The sequence below is a fragment of the Solea solea genome, chromosome 15 (genome assembly GCF_958295425.1).
Source record: "Solea solea chromosome 15, fSolSol10.1, whole genome shotgun sequence".
Classification (NCBI taxonomy): Eukaryota; Metazoa; Chordata; class Actinopteri; order Pleuronectiformes; family Soleidae; genus Solea; species Solea solea.
The window spans coordinates 3,416,744-3,432,008 of NC_081148.1; the positions used below are offsets into that span (position 1 = coordinate 3,416,744).

The 15,265-nt window shown below is 38.7% G+C and overlaps 1 protein-coding gene across 1 annotated transcript; it reads right to left on the reverse strand.

Annotated features, from left to right (window-relative positions):
- Positions 1-1,763: 1,763 nt before the first annotated feature.
- On the reverse strand, positions 1,764-13,968 carry LOC131474190 (inactive pancreatic lipase-related protein 1-like). The gene is made up of 12 exons (XM_058651942.1): positions 13,920-13,968; positions 12,224-12,375; positions 11,894-12,013; positions 11,634-11,768; positions 10,446-10,554; positions 8,947-9,066; positions 7,429-7,545; positions 6,768-6,886; positions 5,118-5,247; positions 4,801-4,915; positions 3,907-4,074; positions 1,764-1,884 (listed from the first exon to the last, which is right to left on the reverse strand). The coding sequence occupies exons 1-12, from the start codon at positions 13,963-13,965 to the stop codon at positions 1,815-1,817; spliced, it is 1,401 nt and encodes a 466-aa protein (XP_058507925.1). The 5' UTR covers positions 13,966-13,968; the 3' UTR covers positions 1,764-1,814.
- Between the last annotated feature and the right edge of the window lie 1,297 nt (positions 13,969-15,265).

The following is a 15,265-nucleotide window of genomic DNA, read 5'->3' on the forward strand; positions in this document are numbered from 1 at the left end:
CTTGAATGACTTAAAGTAATTGTTCTCTTCAAATTTCCTCAAACTAAACAGTGATGAAACAGATTTTTTTCCGCCTCCCCTCAGGTTAAGAGTCGGGGTGTCGTCCTCGACAGCGCTCTATCATTCCAATCTCATATCAATAATAGAACTCGGTCTGCGTACTTCCATCTTCACAGTATTCACCCCTGCCTGTTCCCTCACATCCGTCTCCACCCGCCTCGTCACCATGGGGATCAGGGCTTTCCGCTGCTCTGGCACTCCTGACCACCTGTCTGATATTAAAATCTCACCTTTTTAAACAAGCTTACAACTTATAACCACTGTCCCTCTGTGAAGTCTTTTCATTTTCTTTGTATTTTTTTATATATATTTTATTGTAATGTCTTATCATCTTAATGTACAGTGTCCTTGGGTGTTTTAAAAGGCTCGTTTTAAATAAAATGATAATTATTATTATTATTTTTATTTCACATGGACACAGAAGTGACTGTGCTGCCACACATCAGTAAAACCTGAACTATCCCTTTAGAAGAGGAGCCCTGTGTGAGATATTGCTTATTTAAACTGTAAATTGTATTTATTACTTTGAATACTGTATCTCATGCTTTTTTGTTCTGGAATTTTCAGTTTTTTTATTTAAATTTTTCTGGAAAAAAAAATCATCAGTGTTGACATTCCAGTGTGAGGCCACAGAAATGAAATGATTGTTTCTGGATCATTTATTAAAAGTGTATGATGTGTGTGTGTGTGTGTCTCAGCCTGAGGACACATATATAATAATATAGCAGATACTCGTCAAGAGTGATAAACTATTTATTTATTGAGGAGGTAAGAGATGAACGTGTGGAGGACTGGATGCTTTTTCTGTACAATAAACAAATGTATGTCAATGTGGATTTAATGTATATCAAAACATTGTCTCGTGGGCCAGTGCTTTCAAATATAAATCCCCTTAAGACCTAAGCCTATTTATTAGGTCTCTGCTCGAAAATGTCATACTCATAATAAAATGAGTACATCTCTGCAACCACAAGGTCTATTTGAATACTTTTGGTGTCATAGTAAAGGGAAACATTGTGGGATTTGTTAAGATGTGTAAATATCAGTGTAAGTGTTACTGGTGAAGAGTAAATGAAGATGGCACACAAAGAAAAAATGAAAATAATTCAGCTTCGCCTGAAAAAAAATAAACTTAAGGATGATTATCTCTCTGGAATGATGGAGATAAGCTCTAAACTGTGCATCTGCAAAGTTTGACTTTGATCAATCCCATATTTCGCTGTTTAATTTGATGTCCAGCTTCAAAATATTCTCTCATAATTCCCTTTTTTCTCAGTCCCTATTGAAAATAGGGAAAATCGCGTCACCCAATTGGGGAAATCTTCGGGTTTAAGGGGATAAATGAAGAGTACAGAACATACATTGACTGACATATTTTATTCATCCAATAAACACAGTCATAGCATATGACCATGACATGATTTCACTAACAACTGTATTTCTATTACAGCTTAAACAATTAATCGATGAATTGATTATTAATCAATTACTAAATGAATCGACAGCTATTTAGATAGTCGATTAGTCAGTTTAAGGCTTTTTTTCATGATTAAAACAAGATTTCTGATTGTTTACGCTTCTTAAATGTGAGTATTTTCTTACTTTCTTTACTATGAAATCATTAAAAGTTCATTATTTTGGTTTGTGGACAAAACAAGACATTTGAGAACACCATCATTTCCGGGTTTGATGATTAAAAAATGTATGAATGCAACATGTTTATTGAATGATACAGAGACACAGATTGTAACTGGTTACACTGGACAGGGAAGCACAGACTGGACGACATCCTCATTCACATTATATGTTCCGCAGAAGAGGAATCTATGAAGGAAGCAGAGGAGAGAAGTCCAGGGTTAGACCTTACGCTTCAGAATCTAGAAACATATTTTGGCTGAAGTTTCATTTATCTTTTGTGCAAAGAAGGGTCTCACTCAGTCCCAAATCACAACATACATGATCTCAAGGCACTTTACATAGTAAGGCAGAAACTTGACAATATTATAGCAAGAGGAGAAACACCACAGTGCTCATAATGAGCGAATAATGAAAGTGGAGAGGGAAAATAAATCCTTTTTACAGGAGGAAATCTCTGGCAAAACCAGAAAGTGAATTGTGTGGACCAGATGGAGGGAGATGCACTAATGTGTTTAATTTGTATCATTTATAGTGAGATAACAAATGACACATCACTGTCCCCTGTGGACCCCTGTGGACCGCTGTGGACCCCTGTGGACCCCTGTGGACCCCTGCTGGCTTCCTAAATCTTTTCACTATATTGTAGATGGACAAAGACCTAAATTGACATTCTCTAATGAACTATGCTTGCTTGCAAAGACTAAGTCAATGCTCTTTGTATATGCAGTCATTGTAACCTCACTGGTGACCAGTTAAAGCAGGTTCAGATTTGATAATGTGAAGATTTCTGCGGGCCAATGGTCCCTTTAGGCCTTTTTTAACACTAAAAGTTACATAAAAATACACTGTTTTATAATGATTTTATTTTCATTTTCACAAATGTCATTTTAAATGGCAATGTAACCAAATCTAAGCCACACAGATGTGACAACCACATCTGGAGTCAGATATAATAAAGGATGATGGATGTTTCTGTCACAGCTGAGTTCCAAACACGGGACTCTGGCTTCAAAATTCACTGAAATGGCTTTTAGACATTTAAATATAACATGGTGAAAATAATTCAAGTAACACTATTAACTAGGTGCTCACTGACATGCATAAACCGCACACTAGCCCTTTATTAGTAATTATTAAGCACATGTTAACACCTTATTCTACATAACCTTATTCTACCTCTATTTAGACATGAATTAAGATTTTTCCTGATTAAGGTGTTAATACGTGCTTAATAACTACTAATAAAGGTCTGCTATGCTACTTATATGCATGTTAGTAAGCACCTAGTTAATGTTGAATATGTGTTCCCTAATCTAAAGTGTTACCATAAATCCTTATTTAACAAATTCCACATTAAAACATCAATCAAACACTCGATTGTCATTGCTACTTTTACAAAGAGGGGACTGAAGGCCGAGTAACAAAAAGACCAGTCCCCGTCCTGTGATTCTATGTACAACCACTAGAAACATATAATAATATAAATATATGATGATATAATTCTGTAGAGGAGAGACATTTGGCTAATTTAACCATCATCGTCAGTATAATGCACTACATTTAATTTGCTATGCTCTTGGCCTTTTAACCACTTTGCCTGGCCCACTTTAAAGCTGGGCGAGATTGTTAATGGTAATGAAGACATCTGACCTGTGATGGGAGAAACTCATCAATCATCTGAAAGAGATAGTATTTTTTTTATAAACTGTGGATGAAACTCCTCAATCCAGCCCAGCACACCTTTAATTTGTGGTTTTTAAACCCCCTGATTTGTCATCAATTTGATTACAATTTCAGTGACAAAAACTTGCCAAAGAGGACACAGAACACTTTGAACAAGCATTCTCATAAATGAATTAGAAGAATAAAATAACAAAACGTCATATAATAATGTCTACACGGCTCAAATGTGTGAAACAAATGTGTTCTCATTTGTAAACAGAGCTGTTTTTATTGAATGGTGTATGATGACTGAAGAGGGTTATGTTTTATTTACTCACAAATATCAGAATAGTTTCCACTGGAAACATATGATAATAAATATATCATAATGAATGTTGATGCTTAGAAAAAGTGCTAATCCCTCTGTTGCAATGAAGAAATGAAAGATGAATTATTGAGAAGACACGACTTTTTAAGGTTTGGTTGATTTTCACATCTATCCTCCCACTGAGTGTTTCCCTTTAAATACAGAAGAGCTAAACTTACATCTTCTTGTCTTTTCCTCTCTGCAGTTTGACTGCAGATGCTCCATACTTGGGTCTCATGGGGTTGAGGATGTGATTTTTCCACCGGAACTTCACCTCTGTCACTTCACCCACATCCACTTCAGCATCGATCAGTTTCTCATAAGTCCTTCCGGGCATCAGTGTTCCCCTGCAGAAAACCCACAGGTGATCACACACTAAAATACTGTCATGAAAGTGTTGGGGGACAATGGCAATCATTTTTAAAATATGATTAGAATATGATAACCCATTTGAGTGTGTTCCTTTGAACAGCAAAATTATTGAGGATTATAATTTAATTTAAAAAAAATGTAAATTAAAGACAATTATGCACTGTTGTTATTGAGTTTTTTCTTTTCAACATTTACATTTTGGTTTTGTGGTATTGTTGCTGATATTGAGGGTTGTTTGGTCAAAAGCCTAAAAAACATTTTTTTAAAGAGCAAAACAAACCAACATAAAAAATGGTAAAGTCCATATTCATAAAGGATGCATAATCTATTCAGCAGCTTTATTTCCATCAGTGATGTGAGGTGGACTCAGCTCATTCAAGATGCAGTCGACATGCATCTTGATGGAGACCACATGACCAGTGCCATAAAACTCAGTCTCTCAAGATCGCTTCTCTTTCACACATCAGCGTGAAACCCACCTCAGTGGTCACTTTTGGCGTGAAACCCACCTCAGTGGTCACTTTTGGCGTGAAACCCACCTCAGTGATCACTTTTGGCGTGTTTCCACCCACTCGCCTCGCCTGGGACCAGGTACTTTGTTTCGTACCTGGTCCCAGGCGAGGTTCGGAGGCGTGGCGTTGCATAGTATCGTCACTATAACCTGTTAGAACATTCAACAAAGCACAGTCCAAATTTCTCACACATGAAGCTGGATCTCCTCGGCGCTGTCATTGTCTCCAGTGAGTGCCACATACATGTAACCAGGGTTAGGCCAGATGGGACCGTCTAACGTTACTGTTATTCTGTAGCTGTAACCTAGAAATGGAAGGAACAGTAAGCAGTGACGTTATAGTTCTTCATACATGTGTCATTTCCATCAAAGAAGACAAGGAGAATATTTCCCCATGTACTACACAGTGTTGGAATGCACCTTGATAAAAGCATGGAAACATTGCAACTGGACAAAAACGATGTCAACAATGATTGTGTTGTACTTTTGCCACGACAGGGAACTTACGGCCGAAGGGTTTTGCGCTGCCTGTGTTGAGGAAGTAGTTTGTCTGTGAATTGTCGTCAGTCACTGTGAACCTGTCAGCTTTGTGGCCCATCACAGGACAGTTGCCATTCTCACATGGGAAACACTTTCCCTGTGAAGACACGGACAAAAAGATAAATGACAAATAAATAAATAAATAAATCACAGAGGAGACTTTACTAATAATATAGTCATTAAAAACATCAGCCAACGTAACGTGACGGTGAAGAATGATACTACATTACTGCGCTGCAACCAAGTAATAACACTTCCTGATGTACTTTTGGGGAGCTGTTTACATTTTATATTGACTGTTTATATTTAATCTCTTACTGTTTCTAGCATTGTTGCCTCACAACAACTGCTGGGATCGGCTCCAGCCCCCTAACCCTCATATGGAGGATACAGCAGTAGAAAATCAGTTATTCCACTCCAAGTAAGAGCATTCCGAGGAAAATACCTTTATTCTGATGCATCCATTGCATCTTTGTTATGTTGTTACTTTAAAACCTTATCTGATCAGTTTTACAAAGGAGCTCAGTTAGTAGAGTACGACCCAGCTTCAATTCCAGCCATGGTCATTTGCCCCCCCCCTCTCTCTCCATCTCTTTAATGCTATACTGTGCTGTCAAATGAAGGCAAAAAAGCCCCCAATATATCTTAAATGCTAAATCATTGCCCCCAGACCTCATGATTTCCTCCACACCAACCAAGTAAACAAATGGAATTGCTGCTCGAATGAGATATCAAATGAGATTGAGATGCAGTCTGGAAAGGGTGTAGTCCCCTCCCATTTCAAAGAGGCGTGACCAACAGATGTAGATAAAATGCCTCACTACAAATAGACCTACTGTACAACCAATAAGACCAGTGAACCGCAGACAGACAACAAATGTGTAGTTTTCTAGCAGCGATCCTGGAGGAGCTCCGTGGAGCAAGTCGCTTAAAATGGAAGCAACAGCAAACAGCTCCATTTAAAGACAGCTGCTCTTCTGTTGGATATATACAAAAGCTGCTAGATGCTTCTCTGCTAGTCGCCTTTCTGTCGTCATTGTGTTAAGCCCACCTCTAGCGTGCCAGGGGAAAAAACAGCTTGTGATTGGTTCCCTTTTTTTAAGTAGTTGTCAAAAACAGCGTCGTTGCCAGATGGATCTGCAGCGCTGAGTTCACACAGGCTCCGTGATAAGCAAGACTATATTAAGTTCATCTAAAAGTGGAGACATGCCCATACATATATTCAGACTACACCAAGTGTACTTAAATACAACAGTCACCTCGCTGAGAGCACCCTCGGTGTGTTAATGAAAGGTATCACAGGTTCTTCCTCCCTGCTACAGTCAGACTGTACAACCAGCACTGTCAGTAGACCACACCCACACCAAAACGACCTCATTCCTAATTATAACACGGTATTCTTATTGTTTACCTTGTGACCTCTCACCTAGGGTTGAGAAAGTCAGCAGTTTAGGTTTATAGAGGTTACTTTAAAGTGATTGATTAACAATACTCAAGTTCAAATGGGTGTCACTTCATATAAAACATTCAAATGTGCAATTTAAATATATTTATGTAAAGTCTGTTAAAAAATTGTATATGGTTGCATAGTAAGTATAAATTCTTTTCTGAACTTACATCAATAAAACTGTCCTTATTAGGGCAGGGAAATCCCACAAAACCTTGGGCTTTGACGATGCTTTCACTGTAGTACTGGTACGCTCGGACATGGTTGCAAGCATCAAACTTCTTGGTACCTGGAAGAAAGTTGGCTCATGTGATGAGAGGGAAAAGGAAAAAAGGGGAGAATGGCACTAATCATTCACAATATTCACATTTAAACACAGTACGCTTCTCAGTTTGTGGCTGTTTGTCTCAACAATATATAAAAATGTGTATGAGAATAAACTGCAGCCGTTGTTTGCCTTGACTTCCATGAGATATTTACAACAATAACAAGGGAATGGTGTTTTCTGTCGCCCCATCTGGTAGTTGGGACTGGTTATTTTTGTACTATTTCTAATGGAAATACAACAAATGCATACAGTACCAAAGCAAACTGTTCCACTTGGTGGAAACATGGCTTAATGGTAGGACTACTGCCTGCATTAAACCCTCTGTATCTTAAGTGTGTCAGGGAACTCTGGTGGTCTTCATACACCAGAATAACTGTGTCACAACTGTCCGCACTCTCTCTGCCATCTGTTTAAGCATGTGACTGAATAGAGACTAAGTTAGATCCAGGCATGTAACACAATGCGACAATAAAGTCTATGTGTGCAGTCTTCAGTTGTCTCACCTTCCCAGACAGCGTCCAGATCTGAGGCACTGCCTCTGTTGGTGGAGCACCCAGGCATCAGCTCTCCTCCATTGGGATAAAAGTCAATGTGGCCCATTGGCTGTGACATCCCCAGTCCTGGGATTGATAAAGAAATCTCTTATTTTACAATCACATGTCTCTATTCATTGTTTTTCTGATTTGACCAATGTTTGATAAAGATGATCATGCCTCACATCCCTTATTTGTCACAGTCTGTCTCTGTGGGACTCGTGTCTCTATTCTGGGGTTTCGATCTGATTGAGACTCTTGTTCTGCTGCATGGCTCCAGCTGATCTGACATGCTCTTGTTTGAGGCACCAAACTAAATCCCTCAGGTCGTGCTTGATGTTGAATACTGCAGACAACCACCGAGTCAACACGGCCGTACGGGCCGTACACTCTCCGCTGTTTCTAACTCACTGCTGGTGTGTGACTGACAGACACTCCTGGATCTCCAGTCCTCTGAAATCTGACCAATGCTAACACTTTCTCTGAATATTTACCAAACGACTGTACATATTTTAAAGCCCAAAGGATGTCGAGGAGGATGATTAGTGACTGTTTTTAGGGCTAACTTTCATTGTAGACAGTTCTCACTGTCGGCTCGCTCCTCCAGCTTTGAACTGATATTGTTTGAGCTTGGTCGCTCACGCCCGGTGCTTTGTGCTGTGATTTACCAGCACAAAGCTGATAGAATTGAGCTGATAGAATCTTCCATGTTAAGATTGGTGACTCTGAGTCCTCTACGGCGCCTCCCTTCTGTGGAGTGCCACAGGGTTCAGTCCTCGGGGCCCCTCCTGTTCTCAATGAATCTGCTTCCCATGGGCTCTATTTTTTGGAAACATGGCATGCCGTTCCATTTTTATGCTGAGTATTGTCAAATGCATGTTCCCCTGAAGGGTAACAATGCAACGTATTCTTGATCAAACCTCTGCTGACTTGCTTCAGTGACATCACGGTATGGATGGCTTTACATTTTTAAGCTTTTAATGAAAAGAAAACTGAGGTTAAACTATTTGGCACTGACCAAACCCCTGAACTCCTGGTATGTTGTTTCTGTATTGTGCTCTGGTGTTTCAGTTGTTTTGTTTATGTATTTCTGTTTCTGGTGGTGACTGATGTTGTTTTTATCTCCTTATGTATTTTGCTGGTTCTTCTTTGTGCTTGTTGTTTCACTTAATGTTGTTTCTTACCTGTCTCTGCCATCTCTGCAGCTGTGTATAAGTGTCCCAGCTGTTCTCTCCTGTGTTTTCTTTAGTGTTGTGTATGTTTTTGACTCAGCCTGGTCATTTTGCTGCCTTTGCCCAGTCTACTCACATTCCAACCTGTCAGCCCTTCTCCTGTACTTGGGTCCAATAAAAAGTGCTGGGTACCAAATTCATTGTGCATTCTTGTGCATGGAGACACATGAATGGCAGTGAAATGCTCTTCCTGTACATGTACATGTACATATCCCCCGCGTTGACCGTATTCATTGCAATCAACAGTGATATGTACCCAGTTTAGAGTTGAAGGGAAGTCCGTCTGTGTGGATGACATCCACAAAGGCAGCGTCGCTAGTGTCCAGGCGCACAGAGGCGTCAGTGTCAAGAAAGTATGGTTCAGTTGGGTCCAGTCCTGCACAGAGACAGAATGACAGATCAGTGGCAGGTTCTTTAGATTAATACATGACAAACTTAACTGCAACCACAGTATTTCTGATTTGGAACCACAGGTCAAAGTACACTGTTAAGTTTTTTTTTCTCATCGTAAATGTTGATTCCACAAATACAAATTCTTCAGTAAAAGTAAAACCGCTTTAAGTAAATGAGATAAAACCTCTTCGTTAGAGTCCCTATCAATATTAGATGATAAAAAAGCTAATTATAGATCATTATATCTACATTTTGCATTGTTATTATTTTAGAGTTGTTTTTCTTTTTCTTCTTATTCATTGTTTGCATTTGTCTTAGTCTCTAGCTTCCACCACGCCTTTTTGTCACGTTGTTATAAAACACATATTTCTGTCATCTTACAGAACATAAAATACGTTCATGTTTTTAAAACAGTTGAAAGGTGCATTACCGCCACGCTTATTTCTCTGAAAAGAATTCTGGGATACAAGTATACACAAATGTATCCTTCAAAAACATGAGCCGACGATTGGTAGGACAAGTGACACGGTGCTGTGATGCACTTTGGCATCTGAACAGCTGATCCACACTTGGAGGATGCAGCCTTGACGAGACACAGCTGTGAGTTTGCCCTGTGTAATCCCGCCTTTCACCCCGCGTCAGCTGGGATTGGCTTTGCCCCTCGTGGAGGACACAATGGCAGAAAATGAATGAAGTCTTTGGATCTGCGGCACCTTAATGGTATTTCTCAATGTGACTTATTTTCAGATGCTTTTACAGGTGAACGTGTTTATGGAGCCATTCTGCCTCATAACATACAATGGCTTGATGATTCACTATCTCCTAAACCTCTGCTAGACTGTCTTGTGTTTATGCCGATCTGACCTGTTTTGTGTTCTGACCCCTGGATTGTAGCCTTCTGTTTGCCTTATTGGACTGACACTCATGCTGTCATGCTGTTGGCTTTTTCTCCACCAGTACACTTCACACTGTTTCCCATCTCCAAAATGTTTGTATGCATGGCTCAGAAGTTGCACACATTTTACCGTCAACTTCCTTTTTGTTAATCCCATTTTTTCAATGGGAAGTGGCACATTTGTTTTTCAGGCTCCATTTTGTGCCTTCACCCTAATAATAATAATAATAATAATAATAATAATAATAATGAGGACCAATGTATGATTCAAGTGATTATAATTTCCCACTTCCCCTCAATCCTCCAGGCTAATGTCAACATTATGTTAGAGACCCTTTCCAACTGTAGCTGCTGTAGCACACAGTGAAACCAAACACAAAAACAGTAGGACAAACACAAACAGAGACTTTAATTGTGGACATTGAGCCATTCAAATTCGAGTTATTGTGTTCTTTCAGTGCATTTACCTGTGATTCGTGCAAGGCCTACGGTCCTGTTTCCAACATACCCTGCAGCGTGAGCTCCAAGGCTGTGTCCGATAATATGGAATTGATCAGCACTCTGCTTGAAGTTCCTCTGCACCATGCAACATAAAAGTCAAAGATCATGTAAGTACAATATGTCTACCACATGTCCTCAGCATGTCCATGTGTCAGTCCTTCCTGTTTGTGCTGTTGTAGTAACTGTAGGTTTCTATTCAGCATTAGCTTCAGTGCTGTGTACCTGATGATGATGATGATGATAATAATTATTATTATTGTTATAATTATTATAATTATTATTATTGTTATAATTCAGTGCTGTGTACCTGATAATAATGATTATTATTATTGTTATAATTATTTTTTTTATTGTTATAATAATAATAATTATTATTGTTGTTATTATTCAGTGGTGTGTACCTGATGATGATAATAATAATTATTATTGTTATAATTATTATTATTGTTATTATTCAGTGCTGTGTACCTGATGATTATAATAATAATGATGATGATTATAATAATAATAATAATAATAATGCTTATTAATAATAATACAATTATTATTATTATTATCATCATCATTATTGTTATAATTATTATTATTATTATTATTGTTATTATAATTATTGTTATTGAGTGCTGTGTACCTGATAATCAATGTAAAGCTGGGAGTGTGAACGTCTATTAGGAAGGAAAGGAAGGAAAGCCTCTTTATTGTCATTATACAACAACTGGTATTGCACAATGAAATGTCGAGGTCAGATGGAGGGTTGATCAGAGACGCTGCGACTGACCGAATGTAACTACATTCTAACATGTTTTGATTCTACTGAGGTCAGAGAGGAACTGCTGTGCCTGTGATCAACTCAACCCAGCTAATGTTTAAGGGATGATGTATGAGTTACATAGTTAAGTTTTTTCCTCTTTTAGTACTCACTTATATCTTTTTTTTGTGTGTTTTTCACTGTGTTTCCTTTTTCTCCCTTATATCTGAACCCTAACCTAACCCAAATCCCTTACCCTCTCCTCACTTATCTCATTGGGGTCATGGAGGCGACACGTTAGCCCTTGACAAACTAGAAAACAATATTTGACAAAACTGAGAAAGAATAGATGTACTATTTAGTTTTTCCTTTCATTCGATGGTCACTGTTTCAGGTGTGAGATTACCATGAGGAATGAGATCATGGATGCCGCCTGTGCTCCCACCACCCTGGCATTATTGGCAGCCTGAACATATCGAGTCCTCACACCTGTCTTCCACTCCACAGAGATGCAGTTCACGTTCTCCCATGACACCATCACCTACACAGGACAACAGTCAGGGGACACAGATTAGATGGAATGTTTGTTGAGGCAGACAGACAGACAGACAGACAGACTCAACTTAAATTTCACACACAAACATGAAACAGCTGGTGTGTTCCTACCCTGCACATTTCCTGTGGCCAGTCTTCATCTTCTTTTTCCAAATAGCCATGAATGATGAAGCGGGTTTTTCTCAGACCGTTGTAGTTTGACGCCTGGACGGTTTTGTCAGGCTTGATCTCCTGATGGTTCCATCAAGAAAGCAAACATTTTAAACACGTCACATTTTAAGGCATTGCTCATATTCTGTGGACACTTATAAAATAAATAAATGCCACGAATGACAAGAATAAAAACTAAAATAATTCAGCTGTAACGTGCAACTAGAGAGAAAGAAAAATAAGATACAAATAAATCAATCAAAGAGTAAACGGGTAAATCATCTTTCTTACCTGGTAATAGCGATTATTCCGGGTGAAGAGGAGGAAACGGGTCCCAATGTCTTCTGGCTTCCAGGGCAGGAAAGAAGCCGGTCTCTGGTCAGTGCCTCCCCAAGGAGGCAGGTCCGTGAAGCAGCCCCATTCACTGAAACACACCTCGGCAGCTGTGGATATACAGTGAACACATCACTGACATCTACGTATATATTGTTGATAGGATCTAGAAGTGCAACTGTTTTTTTCCCATATTATTAGGTCAAATCTGAACAGACCCGACACAGGGTTTACATAGATGTAGAGATGTCTCATGTGAATGTATTTCTTATTTTTTACCCTTATATTGTGCAAATCACATGATTTATATCTTGTGGTTATATCGTGTGACCTCTCTGCACAAGTTGTACAAAGTTGATATAATCTCATGTGATGTGGGCGTTAATGGAAATGAGCGTATAGTTAAGGCTGCAAAACGTGGTAGAAGATGGAAAAGCAGGGAGAATCTTTGACGCTCTGATCTCTGAGACAGACAAACCTCATCCTTTATTCTTTTAACTTTAGTTTTTCTACTTTTCTTTCTTTTCTTTCTTTTAAAAAAACCAACTTCCTAATGCAGTTTATTTTTCTTTTATTTATTTATTTTTTATGAATTATTTTTTTTTACCTGTTTATGAAAGAAAGACAATAAAAATCTAAAATTTTGTTTATTTTTCTTTATTTTTGACCATTTAAGAAAAGAAAAGAGTTTTGAGGTAAGATCACGCACCCACACCGCAGCAACATGACTGATATATTAGGAATGGCTCCTGGAGAAGTCGACTCAGGGTCAAACTTTTACAACATAAAACTGATAAGTACAAACTAACTGACTTCAATTAATTCAATACGACACTTGAATTATAGTGAAAACTATTTATAAAGGGTTATAAAGCATATGTGATGGCTATGTATATACATATATATGCATATACATGTATATATGTATATATGTATATACATGTATATATGTATATGTATAAATATACATATATGTATATATATAAACACACATATATACAAATGTATGTATATATGTGTATATATATATACATACATATGTATATATATATATATACATATGTATGTATATATATGTGTATATATATATATACATACATATGTATATATATATATACATACATATGTATGTATATATATGTGTATATATGTATGTATATATATATACATACATATATACACATATATATATATATATATACATATATTATGGAAAACCTATTCTCACAGTGGAGTCCTCAGAAATCTATCCCATATTTACCGTCATTATGACATTTATCATGTTGTTTTGTGTGAACGCTGTTCATATTACTGCCAAAGTTCTTCAGCTGACATATGTTTATGTAAACCAAGATAAAACTATGATTATGCCGGGTTTTAAATGCACCACATTATGTTTACATAAGCAAATAAAACCTTTGTGGATACAAGCATTACAAACTTTAAACTTTAAATAACAGCAGAGATCTCACATATGTGGACGTGTAAAGATAAAGCAGTGACATTATATCATTAACTACCTCTTATCAAAGTGGGACACCATTAGTTTAATAAGGTTAAAATACTTTCCAATGTAGAAAATGTCTTGCAACCAGAGGTCAATGCTAATTGAGTTCATTATTTGAATAAAATAAACTTCAATAGTTGAACTTACCATAGGACGCTCCAATGAGGAAGCAGAACAGACCCAAACGCCACATCTGTCAGACAATTACAGGAGGACGTTTAGTTAAAGTGTGGTAAAACAACAATATGAGAACCCTGTTGTGTACTTACCTTAAGGCCAAATAAGAATGCTGTAAAATATCTTACTCCTACTCGCTTTAAATACTCTGGCCACATATCTGTGTGTCCACAGCGGGCTGGGAAATCCACAGGTGACACTCTGAACAGTCCGGTCAGACACAGGTCATGGATTTATTATATAATAAGCAGAGAGACTTATTCAGAATTACAATGAAGTATGTGATAGATTGAACAACGTGCACCATCAAGACAGCAGTCACATTAAATGGCATTGTAGTCACTTTTCACCATATGAGCGGTTTTGTGTTGTATCATTTTTATATGTATTGTTGGTTGCAGTAGTATTATGCAGAATTCTTGTCTTTCTTTTCTTTATGTTCCACTTCTTACACCAGCAGCAGTATGAGTGGCACAACACCAGCAGAGGACACCTCACTTTAACCACTCCGTCATGTTCACTGCCAAATATGTTCATCGTTCATCTGAGAAGGGCAGAAACAGCAGATCAAGCCCTCCTCTCCTCCTCTTCCTAGGCATGTGTGTGGACCGACACCAAAGGATCGCCTTCTGAAATCGCCACCTGCGTCCAGAAACTGGTTCCCTGGTCCAGCTCCAGCCACGATGTCTTCATCGTTGAGCTAACGGTCCCTGGGGAGGAGGACATCGATGCACGCTATCTGACAGCAGAGGCAGAACAACGAGGTTTGAAGGTGAGGGTGTGCCCAGTGGAAGTGGGTTGCAGGGGCTTTGTGGCATCAGAGGGCAAACGCAGAGGAAATGAACCAAAGAACTCTCCACTGAGGCTGAACAGAGCAGTCATTGGTTGTGCCAAAGACCACTCGAGTCACCAGGACTGATGAGCTTGTGGTGGACCTTCCTCAGCTGAGTGTCTTGTGATGAATGGCTGAAACCCCCAATGAGGCTGGGGTACACAACTGATGAGGTGTCACAGGGGAACTAAGTGGTCACCATCTAAACACTCTGATAACTAACTAGTCCTACAAGGAGAATATAATCTCCGCCCCTCTGTTCCCACCTATAGTGATGGAGTAGGGGGTGGCAAAGTGTACAGGCTGGCACAGAGGGGGAGTGGGTGGCCCGGTCCGGCTACTCTCCCTGGCTCGGCCTTCCCCGCCACATCTTTCTCCTAAAGGACAGACGTTATAAGTGCACAGTCATGTGATTGTGTGACTTATTACTGCAGAATGAGCCTCTTACATTTATATCAGGAGCTTAGTCTGGTCTGCGGAGGCC

What these genes read in the sequence shown, in the direction of transcription:
- LOC131474190 (XM_058651942.1), bottom strand. Translation starts at nt 13,965, where the DNA reads ATGTGGCGTTTGGGTCTGTTCTGCTTCCTCATTGGAGCGTCCTATG. An exon ending in GGAATAATCGCTATTACCAG is followed by an intron (nt 12,014 to 12,223) that starts GTAAGAAAGATG and finishes TGGAACCATCAG; the next exon opens with GAGATCAAGCCTGACAAAAC. An exon ending in GGCCACAGGAAATGTGCAGG is followed by an intron (nt 11,769 to 11,893) that starts GTAGGAACACAC and finishes TGTCCTGTGTAG; the next exon opens with GTGATGGTGTCATGGGAGAA.